This window comes from Typopeltis vanoorti, chromosome 7, assembly GCF_054136105.1.
Source record: "Typopeltis vanoorti isolate ZY-2024b chromosome 7, IOZ_Tvanoo_1.0, whole genome shotgun sequence".
NCBI lineage: Eukaryota > Metazoa > Arthropoda > Arachnida > Uropygi > Thelyphonidae > Typopeltis > Typopeltis vanoorti.
In genome coordinates, this window is record NC_143555.1 from 42,683,984 (window position 1) to 42,708,298 (window position 24,315).

The 24,315-nt window shown below is 35.2% G+C and overlaps 1 protein-coding gene across 1 annotated transcript in view; it reads right to left on the reverse strand.

The window, feature by feature from the left end:
- The window catches only part of LOC150104628 (mitogen-activated protein kinase-binding protein 1-like), a 399,663-nt gene that overhangs the window by 288,140 nt on the left and 87,208 nt on the right, over positions 1-24,315 (reverse strand). The window contains exons 6-7 of the mRNA XM_090395826.1: positions 20,509-20,607; positions 11,048-11,233 (exon numbers count right to left, since the gene is read on the reverse strand). Of these exons, the coding sequence (XP_090251952.1) occupies positions 11,048-11,233; positions 20,509-20,607 (285 nt within the window). The remainder of the gene's footprint in view (positions 1-11,047; positions 11,234-20,508; positions 20,608-24,315) is intronic.

Below are 24,315 nucleotides of genomic sequence, written 5' to 3' on the forward strand. Positions count from 1 at the left end.
CCATGGCAGATGTCAACTCCCTCAGTCATTTCCTCAAATGTGGTGATATATCATCAAGTCCCATGGCATTATTAATATCAAGGTTGCTAAATTTTTCACATCTTGTTCACTCACAATCAGTGCTCTCAAATTCTACATAAGTTCATTTACGATCTCAACTATATCCTCTGCAGCAGTTATCCTTTTACCATTGTCTTCAACGAATGATATCCTTCCAAAATCATTCTTTTTTTCTGGCTATGCATCAAAAGAACTCTCTTGGGTTATTTTGGCTTCATTAGCTAATCACTACTCATACTGCACCTTTGCTACCCTTGCCAACGAAGTCATTCCCCTTGCCTGTTATTTGTACTCTTCACTGAATCAATTATTACTGCTCATTTTATGTTGCCTCCATAATGCCTTCTTCTGCTGTAATGCATGGTTAATAACTGCATTCATCCATTTCATCATCAATTTCCTGGTATATACATATAGTGTTGTCATAGTAACCTATTTAGGTTATTATGACAACACTACATGATTAAGTTTACATTATTATTAATCTCCTATCAACAATTTTCCTCCAAATCAATCTGTTATTTGAGAGCACTCCAATATTGTCATATCTAGCATTTTGTGGTGCTAAGGCACTTCTGACTGAATCAATACACCTAGACGTCGGTCTTCCTCTGGATCTCTTTCCTGCTATCTTGGCATCAAACACCAGTTTTACTAACATTAATAAATTTAGTTTAATCCTTTATCCAAGTGTGAGCAAACAAAGTTTGCACCTGAAAATATCTTCAGGACTGGGGCAAGGTAGTACAACACAGGGCAACTCGTAGCAAAGGTGGACCAAAGCACACCTTTTGGCAACTCCTATAGGTAAAGATGACCTCAGCATTGCTTCTGCCTAGTATCTCCACTTCTGGGCCTGGCTCCCGCTGAAGAGACCTCAATAAAGGTCGAAACTAGTCTGGGTAGTGGCCCTTCCCTTAATGCTTAACATTATACATATCTGCAAGAAGATGTGTTTTGCATTATGGGAGATACTGCGATAGGAGTGATATTAGCTTGGTTCACCTTTGCTACGAGTTGCCTGGTGTTGTACTACCTTACCCCAGTCCTGAAGATATTTTCAGGTGCAAACTTTGTTTGCTCACACTTGGATAAAGGATTAAACTAAATTTATTATAGTCTAACCAAGTGAAAAATAAACTTTCAACAGTTTTTACTAACCTTTCTTCATCCATTCTATTTAAGTGGCCACCTTAGATTATCTCTACTGAAACATTCTTGAATGCTAAGTTCCCTTCTAATAATGTTAAGTTCCCTTCTAATATCTTCATTTTTAATATGATTTTGCCATTGGTTCATTCCCAGCTGTTTGCTGTTCAGTTCAGCTGTTTGCTGTTGATGCAAAGCTGGGGAGAGCAATAGTTGATAAAGGTGATGTAGGTATCCTGCAGGATGATTTAAATAAATTGACATTGTGGGCAAAGGATAATGATTATCAATTAATGTTGCAAAATGTAAAGTTATGCACTTCAGGTTGAATATGGTATATCATATTGATCGTATTAGTTTGCAGGAAATTGATGAGGCTTACTTGGGGATAATGGTAGACAAAGAGTTAAAGTTCAGAGGGCATATTGCAAAAGTTGATAAAATAGCTCAACAAATTACTTGGATGTTGAAAAACACACTAACAAGTAAAGATAAGGAAGTTATTATCCCTCTTTATAAGGCTGTTATTCGACCACATTTTGACTACTGCAATTTGGTCACCTGGGTTTCTTAGTTACCAGGAAGTGGTAGAAGAGAAGATTCAGAGACGAGTGACCAAAATGATGACAGGCCTGTGGAATACTCCCTATGAGGATAGGTTGAAAGTTTGTGGGTTACAAAGTTTAGTTGACAACCAAAAAAGAGGGGACATGATAGAAACTTTTAAGATATTAAAGAAGTTTTATAAAATTGATGTAAGCAAAATTTTTCAATATATGACAAATAGAGAACTAGGAACCATCCGTGGAAGTTGTGTAAGAGTGTGGTTAGTAGGGGGTGTGCAGACCAGATTTTTTGAATGGAGAGTGGTAAGTGAGTGGAATGGATTGCCAGAATTGGTTGCAAGTTCCCTGACAGTGAATGAATTCAAGGAGAGTTATGATAGGATTTGTGTGTAGGAAGGTTGATTTGGGTCTCCTGTGATAAGTCTCCAGACTCCATGCAGATGCCGTAAATAATAATAATAATATTTAAATGATATTCCATTAACTAAGCTGACATGTGGTAGTCTTCAGTGACTCCCCAAAGTTGACATTTAGTTCTCTCCTGTGAAGTGTCATGTCCATCCAGAAGGTTGACTAATATTGATCTCTACCTGAGATCTATAATATGTAGTAGAAAGTTGATAAAATAGCTAAGGCTCTAATCTTTTCCACCTTGCAGTTAGTATCCTATGTCTAGAGAATTTCACAATTTTGCCTATCCTGAAGGATGAAAAAACCGTTTCCATCTCCATATGAGACCAACTCACCATTTAATTGAAAACCCTGATAATGGTTCGTCTCATTATAGATGGGATTCAAACCCAGGTCTTTCTAATCAAATGGTTTGTGTTTATATAAAATATGCTAGGGAGGCTCTTACACTTAGTATATTGCACTATTCCAGACTTCAGCAATATTTGCCTTAAATCAGCTATTTCTAAAAAATGTTTACAAATACAAATACACAAACAAACAAACAAATCTATAAATAAATAAATAAATGCTTACAAATAAGCACTTCATATGGTCAACATAATCCCACATGTGACAATTATCAACACATCAAACTTTCCAACCCAAATACTACTTCTTCAGTGTTATTTTTTCCCTTTGTTTTCTACCCGTGTCAGGAAAAATAAAAATTACTGATATATTACTAATGCTACTTAAAAATCTAGATGTTTTAAAAGAATGTGTGTACTCATAGATATATCTTTAATAATGGTTAACACATGCATAGAAAAATAGAATTTATTAACTCCTATATTATATTTCTTACTTGTTTCACACACACACACACACACACACACACACACACACACACACACACACACACACACACACACACACACACACACACACAAACACACGAGAGAGAGAATTCAATAACATTCAAACATGAATCACACGATACTCATAAAGTGGCATACATGAGTGTTCAAAGAGAAACAATGGTTAGCGTTTGTAATTCAAATACAAGGTTTCATAAATAAATAAGTAAATATATATATATATATAGAGAGAGAGAGAACAATTAATTATGATTACTTCCCAAAACTCTGGTTCAGCTATGCACAGTCAGACTGGTTAAGATTTAGATGATGTAGTAAAGTTTCATAAGGTTTAAGGAACCGACAACTTTGAATTAACTGGAGTGTAGAATCTTGGTTTGATTCCAAAGAACTCTGTGTCTAGTGTCAATGGCATGATAAGTGAGATCAGATTTATCAGATTCCAGGATTTAATGTAATTCTGATGTTCTTGGATTCTAATCTCAGCAGAAGTGCCTGTCTGTCCAAAATAACAAAAGCGTTTATCAAGTATCCTATTAAACAGGAACAGGATACTCAATAAACACAAGGCAAAGAGAAAGGTAGTAAAATATCTTTGATGGATGGTTGAAAGGAGAACAATTTCCAAAAAAATCTGAAGGCAGTACGCAGCTTAACATTATAAAGAGCCCATGCTACTTGTTCTGATGTTCCTTTAAGGTAGGATATAATGATTCTTTTAACATATGATTGTGGTGTGGTTGAGTGATGAGATTTATGGATAATTTTTCAGATATTAGCATGGCTACATTTATTAGCAGTCATGTTGATTTTATTTTATTAGATTCTTCCAACAGAAGGGAATCAGAAAAACTATAGTTGGCTGACTCTTTTATGGAACATCTAAGGTGAACTTTCCGGTATCATTTTTTTTCAATCTTATATTTGGCATCACTTTGTGAATAATATCTTCACAGCTTGATCCCACTTAGAGACAGAATTACTACAATTTCAGAATAAAATAAACTCTGTGTACTCCCATATCAAGTTCACTATTGAATGTGAATCCAACAAATCTTCCCTTTCTGGTTACTTTAATAATTATCTCTTCTGCAGGCAGTATAGAAACCTTCCTTCGCATATACATCCATCTATCGTGGAAGACAGGTATTATCAAAACACATACAAAATGGCATTGGTGCCCCCCCCCCTGGGAGGGAAAGAAAAAGGGGGGAAAACACTAGAAAACTTTCCAAAAATCTTTTCCTAATTAAAATTTTTTTTTAAAATTCATGTTGTGTCGTATCTTCTATTTCTGTGCTACTTATGAATTAGCAGTCATATAAGGTATACCCTATAGCTCTCAGGAATCAGGGCCGCTCTGAACGCAAGGCGAATTAGGTAGTGCTCGAGCAGACTGAGCGCTACTTCATTTGCCAGAGCCGGGCCAGAGGAGATCACGGGTATCATGTATTGGCGATCACCAGATGCTCAGTCATAGGTAGTATGCAATGCATAGTGTCTTCTCAAACTCAAATCATCTACTCAACTTGCCTCCCCCCCCCTCAAGATTAAATCTTGAGTGGTGTCCTCCCCTCCAAGATTAAATCCTGAGTGCGCCACTGCACACAGGGCTCACGCCAACTGTTTTTCTGATTCACTTCCGTTGGAAGAATTAAATAAAATAAAAATCACTTTGACTACTGATGTATATAACCAAGCTTCTATCCAGAAAAGCATTGATAAATATCATCCCCAACCAGACTACAATCTGACATAAAAGGTTTCCATACCCTATCTTAAGAGAACATCAGAAGAAATCCCAATTTTAACCATTCTGACTGAATCATCATCATCGATGTCCATTGGTATCTGGTGCAGTTTTCCCTATTTCTGTCATTCTCTTCTGCCAAGTGGTTCAACTCTTTCCACACCACTCCTTTAAATCATCTATCCATTCTCACCTTGGCTGACCTCTTCTGTTTAAGCCATCCATTATACTGAACATCAAGACCCTGACCTCTCTCATGCAAATATGTCCAAAAAAAAAAAAGTTTTCTTCTAAATATTTTTTTGTATTAGATTCTCATTCCAATTTACTTTTCCACAGTTTTTCATTTGTTACTTTTGCACCTATTCAATTCGTAGAACCATTATGCAGCATGTTCTTTCAAATACCAATATTTGCACTGTCTTTGACCATTACACATGTCTCACTTCCATAGAGAGAGAGAGAGAGAGAGAGAGAGAGAGAAAGAATACTCATGAATATGTAAGTTTCCAGCATCCTTGGCTTGATATCAAGGTTTACTACTTTACTTTTTCACTGCCTGAAGGTTTACTTTCACTTTTGTTATATGAGATCTTATCTCTTTTTTTACAGTCCAAATTGTGCCTCATGTTGCTTCAGTATGCTAACTTCCTAACTTCTTCCAAGTCAGGTCCATTTACACTTATTCATTTCTTCATCCTCTTCTCTCCAAAAATCATTGTTTTAGTTTTATCAATGTTAATTCTCTTTCATGCTCTTTCCTTCTTTATTTCACCTAACTTAAATTCCCCTTATATTCTCCTGTATAACATCTGCTATTCTTTTCAAAAGCATGATAAAGATGCTTGGGAATATTGGATCTCTTTGTCCCATGCCTCTCATCAGGAACCATCTTCCTGTTTCTCCACAATTTCTCACACCGGCATTTACATTATTGTTCATATTCTGCAATAAGATATATCAGGTTCTTGTGTGCATCATGAGATTCAAGTGCAGCCCATGCCGTTTATGCTACCGGATGCTTTCAGAAAGCTTTAAAAAAAAAAAAATAAATAAATAAAAGCAGGTGCAAATTTAAATTATTAAGTAGAGCTTTCTCCACAGTCAATCTTAACATTAATATTTGGTGCATAATATTCTTCTCTTCTGAATCCTGCTTGCTCATGTTCCAGATTTTCTTCTATTAGTTTCCTTATTCTGACTGCATCTAAAAATTTGGGGAAGTAATCATCAATAACTGTTTGTAACACTTTTTTTTGTTTGCCATAATATATAATCTTGTATTTGAATTACAAAAGCAAACCATTATTTTTCCCCCTCTGAATATTAAGAATGTATTCTCCTGTTTATGATGTGACTGGGACATGAGACTGATGTTAATTCCTTTCAGAAAGATTTGAATAAACTTTTGACATAAGGAGATGGTTGTGTAACTATATAAATTATCAGTTGAATGAACCTCCAACAATGAGTCTGCTGACTCCATAGAAGGTGTAATAATAATAATAACAACAATATATACTATACAATATGTAAACAATCCAAAATTCAGTTCAGATAATCTTCTTCTTTTACATGCACACACCTACTTAAAACATCACCCATAATAATTATCCTTCTCTTGTTCACTAAGCCAATTTGCCTCTAGATTTCTATATAACCACCCTCCACATTTCCCAGTTTACTACAACATCTAACTTAAGAGAAACCTTTCATTTGGTAAAAACTTGTGCAATGCTTAAAGCACTAATGAAACCAACAAGTGAAGGAGCCATGTGTAAAGACCATCAAATCAGCATCAATGCAACAGAAATAATTCATTTCGATGGAAATATCTCCACTGTGGAAATAAAAAAGGCATAAGGCAAGTTGACACAATGTCCCCAAAACCATGACATGCATGCTTCAAAGAAATATTCAGCTTTCTTGATTAAGGAAAAAAAAAAAGATCTGAAGATAAATGGAAGATAAATAAGCCATTTATGCTTTGCATATGACATAGTCATCTTTTCTTCAAGTCCATATGAATTACAGACTCATCTATGAACTCCAAATGGCTAGCATAACAGTTGGCTTAAAGATAAACCTAAAGAAGATGAAAGTTATGTTCATTAGCTATTACAACCAGAAATAATAAAAATCAATGGTGATTAAGTTGAACGAGTGAATGATTATATTTACTTAGGACAATGGAATATCAATGAAATATCAATGAATATTCATTGTCCTAATTTCAAAAAGACAAACAATGCTTGGATGGAAAGTATTTGGAAAATCATAGTCAATATTCAAAAGCCAATTACCGCTATGCCTGAAAAGGAAAGTTATTTTAACCAGGGCAATCTCTCTCTATATGAACATGTGTATGAAACATAGACATTAAACTTAAAAACTAAAAACAAAACAATTGAGTAGGAAAAGCATGTTTCTGTGTATCCCCCCCCCAATGGTGCATATCAGGAATTTGATGATGCTAATGATAAGACGCATGCATGGTATCACAATACTTATTCAGAAAAGGAATACTTAGATAAGAAATCAAATCAAAGTCCCTGACATTACAGAAAGAGCAAAACATCTGACATTGCAATGGGCTGAGCATATTGCTCAGAAAAAACCAACAATGGACAAAAGTAGTACAAGATTAAATTCCACAGGAGGCAAAATTACCACAATGCTGATCCAAATCATACAGATTGATGAAATTATCAGATTTGCAGGAGTAATATGAAGAAGAAAAACCTTTTGACAGACATTTCTATCACCATCTTGGAAAGGCCTTCATCTAGCAGTGGATATAACGGCTTGCTGATGATGATCTACCTCCACCTCTTACCATTCTGCCTCAAACTTGCTTCCACTATTTGTCCCTTATTTAGGTATAATTCCCTACTATCAACACTAACATACCCCTATTTCCTTTTTATCCCTCCTGCCTGAAGAAAAAACTGAACCCTTCCATTTCCATTCAAATTCATTAAGATATCATCTTCATCCAAGCATGTTTCACTTATTCCAACAATTGTGAATGAACTCAATTAATGCAACAGTTTTATCGCCCTTATTTCTGATGCCTCTGGTATTCATAAATAAACACAATTCATTTTCTGGTATATAATAAGTTTCACCCAGGCTATCCTCCAGCTTTGACTTCTCCATACCTGGCCCAAGCTGCACATCCTTATGGTCACTTATTCTATATTTTATCCTAGACTCAATTACTTCCCATGCATCTCCATTCCCAGCCATCCCATTCCTATATGCTGACCATCACCATTCATGCATTCACTATTGCTTCTTGCATCACTCTCCCAGCCTCCCCTGTCCACAACCCCCATGTTTCCCTAACCATCTTGCATTTCATTTCACTCACTCTCATCTCTCACACTATTCTTCTTTCTATTCATAAGCACTTACTCACTCACCTATTCCACTCTCCTGCTTTTTCATATCATGTCTTCCACTGATCACTCGTTACTCTCCCATCCAGCAACATTGTCGTTTTTATATAATCCATCTGTCCCTCAACTTCATCGCACATTAAAAAATTGTACTCCTTTCTTCTTAAACAGCTCTACCAACACAACATTCATCACAGTTGTATGCTGTCTCAGTCAGCTCATCACTGTCACCTCTGATTACCTTTCCTAACACTGTTTTCATTTACTCTCATCAGTAATCTCCTGATATTCATAGTCACATTTCCCTCTGTTCAACTAATGATATGTTTCTACAACATTCATTCATTCAGCCACATTTGACTACATCAATAATCTTCAGGCAAACTGCATCTACCAAGATATGAACTTATTTCTAATTCACTGTTTCAGATAATAACATTTGTTAGGAATATGAGAACAACTTCTATTGTACCCCTGTAACTAAAAAAAAAAAAAAAAAAGTCTGCAAACTATCAGCAGCCATGAACTTATTTACTAGTAACTACAAAGAATAGAAACTAGTTGCCTACTGATTTCCAAAACTTAGGGATAAAAGTTCACTTGGTTATACTGTAAATTAAAGATGCCAAGAAATTATATTCTTGGTTTAATCCGTTATCCAAGTGTAAGCAAACAAAGTTTGTGCCTGAAGTATCTTCAAGGATTGGACAACTCATGTGTACAGACTAATGACTTCACATCACTTGCCTTAATATCCCATAATGCAAAGCACATATCCTTATGGACATGTATAATGCTATGCATTATGGGAAGGGTCACTATCCAGACCACCAGTTTCAACCTTTATTGAGGTCTCATCAGTAGGACCCGGACCCAGAAGTGATACCAAGCTTGAAACAATGCAGAAGTCATATTTTAATATTATTATTATTATTATTCAGGCCTCCATGGAGTCAAAAGACTCATCATGGGAGGTCCTTCCTAAGAACATAAAGTCTGTCAAGACTCATCGAGGGGAGGTCCCCCCTAAGAAACACAAAGTCTATCATACAACTCTTTAAACTCATTGACCGTTCTCGCTCCCACCACTCCATCAGGCAATGCATTCCACGGTTCAACCACCCTCCACGCAAAGAAACCACTCCTTACCCTCTTGCTCACAGTTTCCTTTCATAACTTCCAGGGATGGCCTCTTGTCATCACTCCTTCCCGCTGTTCAACCAAGCGAAAGAACTCCCCAGTGTCAACCCTGTAACCACCTCTCAACAGTTTAAAAGTCTCGATCATATCACCTCTCCTTCTTCTATCCACCAAACTCTGCAGTCCACATTCCCTCAGCCAATCCTCATAACTATCCTTGTACAGTCCTGAAACCATCTTTGTCATCCGTCTTTGTATCCTTTCCACAGTTAATTTATCCCCTTCAAATCCTGGGGACCAAATCTGAGAACAATAGTCTAAGTGTGGTCTGATCAGAGACTTATACAACGGAATGATAACCCTTTTATCTCTGCAGGTCAGTGTCCTTCTCATAATTGCAGCAATCCTCTGTGTTACCTTCACTACCTTTGCAATATATCCCCTAAATTTCAGGTTTCTATCAATCATCAACCCCAGATCTCTTGTCTCCCCTACTTCCTCCAGTATAACTCCTCCCATAGAGTATGCAGCATCCCATCGATGTTTCCCAAAACTCAAGACCTTACATTTTGCTGCATTAAACTGATACCTCCATTCATTTGCCCATCTATCTAGCTTATTTAAATCCTCTTGCAGGGATACCACATCTGCACTATTACTAATAATCCTTCCCAGCTTTGCATCATCCGCAAACAACTGAATATCCCCTTGCAATCCACTGGCAATGTCATTGATATAAAGGTACAATATAGGTCCTAGTACTGAGCCCTGTGGGACCCCACTTGCAACCCTCTGCCTCCTTGAAACTGCTCCACCATACACTATTCTCTGATACCTATCAGACAGCCAATCCCGAATCCAGTTGACCAATCTGACATCCAGAACCATGTGCTGCAACTTAAATATCAGCTTATCATGTGGCACCCTGTCAAATGCCTTTGCTAAATCTAAGAAAATTGCGGTATATGCCTTTCCCTCATAGTAGCCAAAAGGTATTACAATACACAGTAGCCAAAAGGTATTACACCTTATTACTAAAATGCTTTGGATTAGAGAATTAGAGATAGATGTTGGAAGTTTTTTCACTTGGTTATACCATAAATTAAAGATCCCAAGAAATTATATTCTTGAACAAACAAAAACTTTTTGTAAGCAAACAAAGTTTGCACTTGAAGTATTTGAGTAGTGACCCTTCCCATAATGCATAGCATTACACATGTCCATGAGGATATGTGCTTTGCATTATGGGATACTTAGGCAAGTGATGTGAAGTCCTTAGTCTCTAAGCAAAGTTTGCCCAGTCCTGAAGATACTTCAGGTGCAAACTTTGTTTGCATACACTTGGATAAAGGATGAAACCAAGAATATAATTTTTGGCATCTTTAATTTTTAGGGATAAACGAGTTTTGTCTACTTCTTTCAAGGAATGAAAAAGCATTTGGAGAATTTATTTTTTAAGACAAAGTGTTTTCAACAACCAATGCCTGACTACTGAAAAAAAAATTTTTTGGTCCATGCTCTAAGCAATAAATAGTAACACAGTTTTCTTAAGCACTAAATTTCGTTAGCATTCTCCCCATGCTCCCAATTTCAAAATAGAACACTAACTGCATATCAGTTTAATATTTCATTTCTTTAACATTTTTAATTTCCTTATTTTTTTTTTTACTACTTCTTACAAGTAATCTAAATTTAACATGATATACTTACCCTTAATTCTACCCATTTATCCAACAGCCTTCGATTATTAAATTCACAGAGAAGACCAGATTTGGTGATGGCATATGTGCTGTCTGTCATATCTCCATGACCACAAGCAACATCACAGAAATAATTGCTTCTTTGATCTCCAAGTATAGCAGATCTTCCCATCAATGGAACTGGTTCGACTTTATACTAAAAATAATAAATAAGTAAATATATATATATATATATATATCCCCATTTTCCCTTGTATGTTATGCTAAATGCTCATCATGGACAAGTAATTTGGCTTCTTTGAAATCTAATTAATGCTCTGACAAGGTACCTAACCCTGTTAATCGTGTTGCATACTTCTGGTCAGTTTGCTTTTATGCAGGATGAAAAAAACTCAAAATTCTGATCCTCAAAGGATCAAGATCCCTGCTACCTTCACACGAGACAAGTAACTTACCCTCAATTTAATAGCCCTAATAAAGATTCATCACTTCCTGGATGGGATGTGAACCAGATCTTTCCAACTAAAAGGCACTGTCAAAATTGACTGAGCTATGGGAGCTCACATATAAATATATAAGGAAGAAATAGATATGAACATGAAAAAAAGTATTAATAGCATTTGCATTATTTACAAGCCTTCATGAAGTCACAGAGCTCATGGCAGAAGCATAAAAAAAAATGTTCAGCAGACCACAATGCATACCATACTCTGCCTTGAATATATCTAGTACTGGTGCAATCACCACCCACTCGTGCAGGCTCTTCTCACTAACTTATATATCTCAATCATATCACGTCTTCTCTCTTATCTGCCAAACTGCAGAAGCCATTCTCTCAACCTGTCTTATATTAGACACTCTTAATCAGTTGCCTTTGGATTTTCTCTAATATTTTCCTATCACCCAAATGTCCATGTGAAAAACAAATCTGAGCAGAAATCCAAGTGGTCTAATTAGTATTTTATATTGCACTATCCTGTTCAGTATCCTTCACAATATGACAGTAGTTTTCTGAGTGACCTTTAGAACTTTTGCAGTGTGTTCCCTGAACTTTAACTCTGTCTGCAAAAGTCCCTAAATCCCTCTACCAGGTTGAGGTATATTCTACAGATGGAGCAAAATTCCATCAATAGAATATACTTCAACCTATCTTCCCTGATCAAAGTGTGTAACTTTATGCTTGACAATACTGCACTGAAATCCCCATTTATCTAACCGAATCACCAACCTATTCAAATTCTCCTTAGCAAAAGGACATCAAAGCACTTTGACATTATTCTCTCCATAGCATCACTGATAAAGCGAACCAGAGGATTCTATTCACTGTCCTGGAGCTGAAACCTGTGACACAGTGCTTGACACCATTCTCTTTCAAGACAATTCTCTCCTATATGCAAATTGCTGGCTGCTATCAGCCAACTAGCTGTATAAAGGTACTAACTGATTATCCATCTCCCTCAATTGCAACAATAGTAATTAGAAAGGCCTTTGCAAAATATGGAAAATCACTGTATAAGAATCTCCTCTGTACAATACTATTCTTACCTTATCATAAAACATAATTAGGTTACTGAAACATGATCTCTCCTTTATAAATGAATGCTGCTGTCTGGAAATATTCCTATTCTCATCAATTCAATTTCGTATTTCATCTCGAATCAGAACATCTTCACAACCACACTTGACATACAAACTGGTTAATAGTTTGCCACTACTGACTTGGATGCTCCCTTGTGCAATGGCACTATTTTTCCTTATTTCTATTCTTCAGGGATTTCCCCACTGCCAGAATCTTGTTGAACAACTAAATAACCAACACTGTTACACATTCACTTAATATACATGATGATATTCATTCAATTTCACAGCCTAATTAATACTGAGCTCATTTAAAATTCAAAAAACACTTCACTTTCATAAACTGCTAGTTTCTGCAGCTGTCACTGATACCCCATCTCCAGAAAAGTCAATCCTCCATACTCACCTCACATAACCACAGAATTCTCTTGGATTTTGCTTTGCTGCCTCAGCTAATCTTCTTTAAGAATATAACACTTTTGCCTTCTTCATACACTTGTTACTTTCTTGACCTGTGATTTATAGTTCTTATGCAGCTGATACAGGGAAGTGAGGCAAGTCCACATCCCCATCATGCTCCCTGGGACTTTCTGTAGGGTACACTCCTGCAAGGTTAATTAGCATCCTTGTAAAGAACAATGAACAAATCAGCAGAAGAGGATTTATATACCAATGGTGAAATGTGTGGAAAAATCTGCAGAAGAGCAGACCTCAATAAACAACCTGGGCTCAGCTGGCTCTGGCTGTCAGTACCTGGTTAGGACCCCTACCTAGGGTTGCAAGGAAAATTAAAGGATTCAATCCTCTGACAAAGGGAAACAGCTTTGGCAGTACTGATGCAAGGCTGAAGTCTCATGATGATGGTAAAGCTTGTGATTAGAAAACTGCAGATGGCAATACAGTTTATTGTGTATGTCTGTAATACTGCAAAGCAGAAAGCAAATGGAGAAACTACTGCTCTACTCTCTCCAGACTGACCACCATGACAAGCAAATCTACACAAATGGCCCCAAATTCCTAGCATCCCTTAAATGGGACAGGAATGTGAGGAATCTCTGAGCTCAAAATGGTGTGTCCATTTTGAGTAGGAACCTGGAATGTCAGAACCTTGTATGAAGCAGGTAAGCTAAGAAACATCATCCCAGAAATGAAAAGACTTGGAATTGGGATTTTAGGAATGAGCAAAGTTAGGTCCTGATCAGGCAAAACTTAAGTTAATTACATGATAATGTACCACTCTGGAAGTAGTGAAAACAATAATCAAAATAGAGTTGGAATAATATTAAACAAAGATGCCAATAAGTCACTGTCGACTTTCATCCCCTGTTCAGATAGGATGATGATGTTATTAAAACTGAAAGGTCAACCACTAGATATCAATCTAGTGGTTGACCTTTCAACCACTTTCAACAACTATCAACCATTTTCAACAACTCAATTAAAAGAACTGATGAAAAATACAAAGAAAGATGATAATAACATCATCATCATTATGGGTGATTAATGCTAAAGTTGGGAAAGGTAGAAGTGAAGATATATTTGCCGAACGTAGACTGAGAAGAAGAAATCAGAGAGGAGACTGTCTTATTCAATTCTGCCAAAAAGAGGAACTAATAATCACAAACACATGGTTTAAGCTACTCCTGCCTTCCAAAGGCTATACTTGGCAATCACTACAGGATAATAATTCAAATATAGTCAGAAACCAAATTGATTACTTGCTAATTAATCAATGATTTCAAAGTTCCATAAAGAATGCAAAAACTTATCCTAGTGTGTGGATGTTGTTTTGATCGTAATCTACTGGTGACAGAGTTAAAACTTAGACTGAAAGCTATACTTAGGAAACACGAACAAAAAAGGTTTGATCTAGGAAAGTTAAAAAAACCCAGAGATAAGAAAAAACTGAGTCAAGATCTGAATCAAGAATGATGATGTCGTGAGGGTTGATGAATCAGAACAAATTAAAATCTCTCTTCATAGAGAAATGTGTCAATACTTTGTATCCTGATAGAGCAGTAAAAAAGAAAGATTGGATAACTGATGAAATTCTTTCTCTCATGGATCAATGCAGATCATATAAAAATCATAGTCCAACAAAATATAAAGAAGTTCAGAAAATTATCAAAGACAAGATCAAAGAAGCAAAAGAAATCTGGATGAATGAAAAATGAAAAGAAATAGAATTTCTACAGGAAAAGCAAGACAGTTTTAATCTATACAAAAAGCTGAAAAGTATATTTATGAAAAAACAACTATGTATCCTTTGAAACAAAAAGGGAGAAATAATATCCAAAAAGGATGATAAAATACAAGAATGGATGAAATATGTAGAAGAACTCTTTACTGATAGCAGATAAAACCTAAAAAATACTTATGAACAGATAGAAAGTCCATGCATTCTAAGATCAGAGATAGAATATGTGCTGAACTCAGCTAAAAAGGGTAAAGCCTTAGGCCCTGATAGCATACCAGCAGAATAGTAAAGCTATTAGAAAGCAACAACATTACTATATTGGTAATGCTATTTAATAAGATCTATAATACAGGCATAATCCCTCAAGACTAGTTACAGCTGACCTTCATCATGCTACCTAAAAGAGCAAATGCCAAAACTTGTAATGACTTTGAATGATCAGCCTAATGAATCATGGTCTCAAAATGTTTCTGAAAATAATTTAAAAAAGAATATACAGAAAACATAAAGATACCATCAATGATACCTAATTCGGCTTTAGAAGCAGTTTGGGAATGAGAGAGGCTCTTTTCTGTTCTCAAATCTTATTCCAAAAATGTAGTAACCAAAACAAGGAAGTATTCACTTGCTTCATCGACTTTGAGAAAGCATTTGACAAAGTCCAACATGCTAAAATTATTGAATTATTAAAAGAATTGGATTAGATGATAAAGACATCAGGATCATCGAAAACTTATATTGGAACCAAAAGGCATATGTTCAAGTTGATGACATTATTACAGACTCCATTAACATCGAAAGAGGAGTAAGGCAAGGATGCATGCTGTCACCTCTTCTCTTTAACATATACTCAGAAGCCATATTTCAAAAATTCTTAAAAGGAAGGGATTATACATAGTGAAATCATCAATAACATCCAATATGCTGATGACACAGCTCTCCTGGCTGACAATATTCAGGATTTTCAATATCTTCTCGAACTAGTGAACAAAGAGAGTGAAAAAATGGGATTAAGAATAAATATCACCAAAACTAAATTGATAGTCATGAGCAAGAAACTAATTCTTAATTTGGCACTTTCTTTAAACAGAAAACAAATAGAAAGAGTGACAAAATTTAAATATCTTAGATGTTGATGAAATGTAGAATGCAACTCAGAAATGGAAATAAAAGTTACAATTGAAATGCCAAGAAAAAATTTTCTCCTGATGAAATCAACACTGTGTAGCTACAATTTAAATTTAGAGCTTTGAGCGTGCATGGTTAAATGCTATGTATGGTCTGTGTGGCAGTAGAGACCATACATATGATGTTTATTTCATCATGGACAACAAAAACATCCAATAAAGAAGACTGGAACAAATGGGAAAATCACGTGAACTTTTAGATACCATAAAAAGAAGAAAAATTGCATATCATGATCACCTACTTTGTAATGAAAAGATACTTCGATTGATTATAAAGTGGAAGATAAATGGAAGAAGAGGACAAAGAAGATGAAGAAGATCTTAGCTGGCAGACATCAGATAGACATGAGCTCTGAAAGACTATTCAGAATGGCTGAAGATCGCTCAAAATTTGCCAAGGTGGTTGCCGACCTCTGATATGGGATGGCACTCAAAGAACATACAGCTGATAAAAAAAAAACATCATTTCATATCTCTTCTATAACATATTCCTCCACAGCTCCTGCATAATTTTATGATTCATCTATTTCATACCAATTATTTATTATCTTAATTTTAGGGACAGAGTTTGACAATGCCATTAGTAACTGATCTTGAACTAAGTGTCCAGGCACAAACGATCATGTCATGGAAATTCTACCAAATAGTGGCACCAGAGTGACCTCTTCCGTTAGTACGATATGAGATATTATTATTAAATTCAACAACATGTCACACTAAGCTATTATGATATAACTAGTATAAAAACTGCCAAAAATGGTAAAGAAAATGCTGTAAACAATAAACAATAATTAAAAAAATTATTGTTTAAAAAGCTTAATATTTTGAGAATATAAAAATTTATTCAACTCCTCTTAAATAAACATCATATTTTACCACATTGTTAGCAAAAAACTTTGGAATAAACATCACCAATATTAAAAATCTTTGGTATTGTTAAATGCTGCACAATGACCTAGCCATGTTCTCATAAAATTAAGCTCAACATTTCAGTAATTTCCTTCTTCAAATAAAATTATTTTTCTTTTTATTGATGTTTCATCAGCTACATACTATTTGTAGATAAATGAGCACCATAGAATGACAGATAAAATCATTCAGGAAAAAGCATCAATGAGATTACTACACATATTGGCCTTTTAATAAATTTCCTCAAAATTTTTAATTTTGTAGTAAATAAAGGTGAAGTTATTATTACTATTATTATTATTATTATCAGAAATCTTTGGACTCAGTAGGTTTGCCATGTACCTTAACCAACCACTGCACTGGGCCATGACATATCTAGTCAATAAATATGTGGATGCTAAGTACCCAGTGAAATTGAAATAATATTTGGACATTCCATGGAATGTTATACTGTACCTTAACCATAATGTTTCCATTGTATAAGGCCTTGATCATACATATGAATTATTGTGCACAGATATAGTCACCAAGTTTTCATGGTGGAGGACATGTTAGAAAGGGTCTAGAAGATTCACAAAGGTAGTCAGTGGTCTTTGGAATGTGGAGGATGAAGATAGATTGAAGGAATGTAAATTGCAAAACCTCATGAATAGGAATAGGAGGGGATATGATTGAGACATATAAGTTAATCAGAGGTTGTTATCAGGTTGACATGAATTTTTCATAGAATGGAAGAGGAGTACAACAAGAGCCATTTCTGGAAAATGTATAAGGAGTGTGTGAGCAGAGAAGTGAGGAACAGGTTCTTTGCATGGAGAGAACCACTGTTGAATTTCCTCTTCTTGAAAAACACTAATTTGTTATCTAACTCCATCTGTCCCAATTTAATTGCCAACTTTTCACATGGCAATGAATCAAAGAACTCAGCAAAATCTAAATATACCATTGCCTTTGTCTGATGCATTTGTCATGTTCAAAAAGATAAGTAGATTGATAAAATGATATTCCTTTAACATACTGGTAGTCCTTTAACATATCCATTCTAACCATCAGTTAGTTATTCACATGTGATGTCATTTTGACACTGCATGATCACTCCCATACCTCACTGGATTTTGGGAGTGAAGCCTTCTGCTAGAAGAAGTGGTAGGATTGCAGCCAAGAGGCTGTGGATTTGAATCCTGCCAGGAGTATGGATATTTGTGATTGTCCTACTAACTTTGTGGAAAGGGGATGTAGGACAATCACAAACATCCATGCTCCTGGCAGGATTCAAACCCACAGTCTCTTGGCTGGAGAGTGGGTACGCTAACCAACCATTCGGCCAACCAGGCCAGTTGCTGATCATCAAGGAGAATGCTATTATCAACAAAATTCTAGATCCTATTCCTCACCAACCTCTCTAACATCTTAAGCATAACTCCAGACATACAAATGGGCCTAAGTCCAAGTTTCAGTTTTATCATTCTTCCTTTATGAAGTGGTACAGTTTTATTCTCTTTTCACTCTTTTGGGACTTGCTCCATTGCAAGTCTCTTGTTAAATATATATTTCAAGGTTGCCATGTGTTTCTTTAAAACACATGGTGATAAATCATCAAATTCTTATTAACACTATGTGTACTTAATAACAGAATAACTGAGTAAGCAGAAAGCATATGTTTACATATGCCTTCTGCTTACTCACTGTCAGTCCCTCTGCACTCAATATCTGCATAATGTCACACTTATAAGGATGAAATATCTTGATTAATTGTTCATTATATACCTCAGCTATATCCCCTGCAATGGATTCAATCTAACATACTCATAAACCATCATTTGTCCTTCCATAATCATTCTTTCTTTCTTCTACTGACTACATTTCTGTTATATACTGTCTTAACAGCACAGTCCTGCAAATCTCAAAAAATTCATTTGCCTTGCTCAAATCTTTCTTGCTACATATTGGAATAAAGAGATGAAAATCTCTTCATTAAACTGCTCATAATGATTCCCCCCCCCCCCACACACACACATTTTTGTTTACTAAACCAATCTGCCTATACATTTCCTTGTCATTACCCTCCACATTCCTACACTTATAGCAACATTCATCTAAATATCTAATTCTGTTCATTTCTACTAGACACTATATTTCCTGAAAATTACTCTTCCTATTTCCAGTTTTGTATCTTAACCTTGTGTAACCCAATCAATTCCACTGCTATCATCAACAGCACTTCACCACACAAACACTTCCCTTCCAATCCAGATAATCCAATTTGAATTCCACCCACAGTATTACAGGTTTACAACCTTTTCATACAGGGGAAAAAAAGGGGGGAAAATCAACTTTCTTTCAAACTGATCTGTCATTTTTCAGGTTTATGTTTTGATGAGCTCTTATATGGTATTTTATATCTTGGTATTCCTTTGGGTTTATATCAGACATTTTTGCTTTTAATACTTGTTTTACCAATCTTTTATCTTGCATTCTGTTTAAGTAATCCTCTTATACTAGCTATACTTTAATATCAATAATGTTACATTTTTTTTGTTTGTTTCTTGTTTTAATATGATTTTGCTGTAGTTGCTGCTGTTTCCTCTCCTAATTTTATTAAGAACTCACAATGTGTCTCTCCAGTGTCTTTGATCAACTGTTTTATTTCTTACTCAGTGCTCTGATTAATATATTCAAACTGATTTTGTACTGCTTAGGACAGAGCAGTTCCGTCTTGTTCCATATAAATTTAACCAACTTCCTACCAGTTTGAATATAATTATATACTTTATTATATTATCTATTTTCATAGTTAATTTTACTGAAATTAACTATGAAATCAATGAAAGAGCATAAAAGGAATGAGTGAACGCTAACTAAGAGAAAGAGATGATGAATGGGTCAAGGATGGTGCAGTATGGAGATTCCATCATTAGTTAATTAGAGGATACATAAGTTATTTTCGAGAAGGGAGGATAAACAGGGTGAGTGAGACTTTGGATATGAGGAGTAAACAAAAGTTAGTGGTGTTACTGATGCTATCCAACCAAATCACTCATTCCTACAGTGATAACTGTAGGAATGGGTGAGTGATTTTGTTGGATAGAATAATGAGAGAACAGATATCAGTAGACTATTCAGGAAAGTGAAAAATAAGAGTGTAATGAAAAAGATGATCAGGTGCTGCTCAGCTGTGACTATGATATTAATAAGGTAAAGTGATGAATGTTACATGACAAAGCTTTATAAGGAGAAAGAATGTTGTTTGTGAATGTGTAATATGAATGTGAGTTAGAGAAGAAACTATATAAGAGTGAGGAATTACATTTGAATGAATTAGAGGTGTAAGTCATTTAGACAGGGAGGGGAAAAAGAAAGAGAGATGAGACAAAGTTCAAGTGAACAAGAGATGAGGAAGTAAGAGGGGATGTGAAAAGCAGGATAGTAAGATAGATTAGAATGAAGATGTAGTTGTGAATGGACAGGGAAAAGAGAGCAGTATGAGACTGGCAGGAGTGAGAGATGAAAATGAAGGAAGGGGTATGCAAGATGAACAAGTTGTACAAGGATACAGTATAATACAGATAAATAATCATACATAAAATATTAAATATTTACCTTGGTAGATCGAGAATATTCTAGATACCAGAACTTAACATGGTTATTGCCAACAGTTACAAAGTAGTTTCCATTGGAAGAGAAGGATATTGCTTTAACCTAGAATAATATTGATATAGCATTTACCTTTAGTAATATTTCAATTTACATAAATATAATTAATACTACTACTCTGTTGCAATTTTTACATAAAACAAAACTGTTCTTGACAGTTTTATACGGCAAAAAAAACCAAAAAAGATGGCATTTCATCAATGGTTTGTCATATGGCAATAATTATTACAGTCATTGCCTTAATACTAATACGTACTACTGAGTATATTATTATTAGTAGTATATTAATATTATTATCTCGTGACACCTCCAAGGAGTCCAAAGACTTGTTGAGAGAAGGCACCTACACTACAACAACTCTCCATCTCCACTAACTACACTGACCTGCCACTACCATCATCATTTACACCAATGCCATCTGCTGCCCACCACCACCACTACACTAGTAATTTTTGTCCATAAATTGTGTGTGTTCTGAAGGTCTGTATGCGAGATGAAAAAACCAGAGTTTCTGGAAGAAAAAAAACCTGTTCCCAAATATATATATATATATATATATATATATATATACATATATATATACAGTAGGCACCACTTATTGTGATCACTTTGGGCCAGTCACTTTTCTATAACAATAACTAGCTGATAATATTAAGCAAAAGATATAAAAAATTGCATCATTTATTTCAGTTTATTGTTATGAACATTATTTAATTTATTGTTATAAACAACTTTTTAGTATGCAACAACATAAAATTTATTTTAAAAACTTATCTAGTGTTGTCTGTTTGAATATAGTAGTTCATGAATAAATTGCTCATACTCATAATGCCTTTCGAAGTTTGTCGCTCTACGTTGCCTGCCACAACGAAGTGTTTCGTGGAGCTTCTTGCATCCGGACATTGGTTGGAGGAGATTCTAAAATTTGTTTTTCTATATTTGTATTAGGTTCACTTTCTTCTATTAGTTTAAAGTTCTCATCAGAAGCAGCTTGACATATTTCCAATACTGTCATTGTAGCCACCACTTAAACGTTGTTATCAATATTCAACCAAGTTTAAAATTCTTATTTGACATACCATCTGGGGTTTTATCAAAAATTCCATTTATAAGATATTCAAATTCTTCAGAAGAAGGAGTTTCAGAGTTTGTCTTAAAAAATCGTGTCCAATTCATCACGGAGGACAAATCATCGCCAGGACAATTCATCATGGAGAAAATTCATCACGCAAACTATTGATCGCTGAAAATGTTATTCGCTAGAAAATTGAAATGATATTGTATTGATACCGATATATGAAAAGTAAATGCAGTGCAAGATAAATTTCACAAAATATAATTTTATTATGCATCTATGTATTAGTCCGCATGGTTAGCGTAAAGCAATCAGGCTAACCACGGCTGGTTGCTTCACACCATATGCCTGGGAAAGGAGTTTCCTGGGTTCGATTTCCGTCGCTGGCATGAGGAGCTTAGTATCTTTCGCAAACATAGCTAAGTTAGCATGTCTTGGGTGAGGACTGCAGGGTTTTTCTCCCCAGTTTATATGGGATTTTTCCTCCCTCAAGCAGGCAAACTGGCTTTGAGAACATAATGCTTCTACAGACATCGGATACACTGGGAGGCATAAGCCAACCACTATTATCCTCGTATAATGGTTGTGGTTATAAGGAATAGAGACCCTCAATACTGTAAAGGTAAAAGAGGGATTGATCTATGTATTATTTATTTAGATTTTCATAATGTTTTTTATTCTTATACAGTGAAAGTAATATTTTATTGATTGGTGAGTTTAATAATTTCTGTTTCATCTTAAAATGGTATAAATATTCTTTCTTACTTTGACACTACAGATTCTGTTGATGGAATATTAATATTTACAAAATTATAACCGCAACCGTTATACGAGGATAAGGTGGTGGGCCCTACGGCTCCCAGTATATCCTATGTCTGTAGAAGCATTATCTTTTCAGGGCTGGTTTGCTGTTTGCTTGCTTGTTTGTGGGAGAAAAAAACCCCACATAAACCAGGGAGAAACACCCTGCAGTCCTCACCCAAGACCGGCTAACTTGGCTATGTCTGAGAAAGATCCTACACTCTTCGTGTCAGCGATGGGAATCAGACTCAGGTTACTCCTTTCCCAGGCATATAGTAGTGAAGCAACCAGCCACTCGGCTAACCGCATGGACTAATACATAGACACATAATAAAATTATATTTTGGGAAATTTATCTTGCACCGCATTTATATTTTTATATATTGGTATCAATGCAATTCATTTCAGTTTTCTAGTGAATAACATTTTCAGCGATCAATAGTTCATGCGATGAATTTTTCTGTGATGATCTTTCCTTGCGATTAATTTTTACTGCGAAAAATTGTCCCCGCAACAATTGTTCCCGTGATGAATTGTACATGCAATGAATATTCTGCGATGAATTGTCCATGCAATGAATATTCTGCGATGAATTGTCCATTCGATGAATTTTCTGAGATGAATTGTCCGTGAACCTTTAAAAATCCACCTTTTTGGAAGCAGTTTTCAATAGTCTTCTCTGAGACTTGCTTCCATGACATTGCTACCAAATGCAATGCATCAAGAAGGAATATTATTTTTGCAATTGCACTTACATTAGATTGGTCTTTTATATAATCAAGTTTAGCTATAATTCTTGCATGAATTTCCCTGTAATAATAAGCTTTAAAAGCTCGTATGATGCCTTGGTCACATGGTTAAATTAACGATGTAGTGTTCAAAGGCAAGAAAATTACTTTGATGTTCTTTAATGAAAAATTGTTTGTGTGTGCAGTACAGTTGTCTACTAACAAGACAACTTAATCACACTTAACTAATTGTTAAGTGTGATTAAGTGTGATTAACTAATTGTTAACAATTAGTTAATCACACTTAACTAATTGCTGAAAATGTCATTAATTATCCAAGCATTTGCACTAAAACAGTAATCCACATGCAAACTTTTGACACCTTTAAAACACCGGGAATTTTTACTTTTTCAATCACTAGGAGCTCTCGTTTCTTACCTTTCATATTAGCACAACAAAAAGCTGTTTGAAGATTCAAATCCTTTAGTAGTTTCATTTTTAAACAAATAAGTATGCTCAGGCACTGCACGAAAATAGTCCTGTTTCGTCTGTTTTGTAAACATCCTCAGGAGAATATTCAGCAAAAATTTTTGGCCACTTGGTATTAATCCAAAGCATCAGCTGATAAAAAATCAGCACTTTTTTCTTCACCATGAATACGCTTATACACAATATTCTCTCACTTTTTCTACCTGTTAAACCATCCATCAGCTGCAGTGAAATTTTCTTTGCTTATTGTTTTTGCAAGATCTGCTTTTTGACGCATCAAAGGGCATTCGTTTCACAAACATTACTAAACCAAATTTTTAAATGTTGATTCAACTTGAGTATCCTTACCAGATCAGGCCCTCTTCCGATCCATGTTCTCATTAGTAAGAGCTGAAGATTTTTAAGATCTTACACAGAGTGTTTGTGAAATTTTTAAATATACAGCCACACTGCGCTGACTCATTTTGGGCAACATATCATAGCACTTCAAAATTCTTTGCATTTTTTGAAAAGATAAATTTTTTACATTTTTTATTTGCTTCTGCCATAATGCTAAAGGTTGTTTTTACTGAAAGAGAGCACGAAAATAAACTCAAAAAATCACAATTAGACTGAATTTATCCCCCCCCCTTGCATTTGCCTGGAAGATTTAAGATTTAC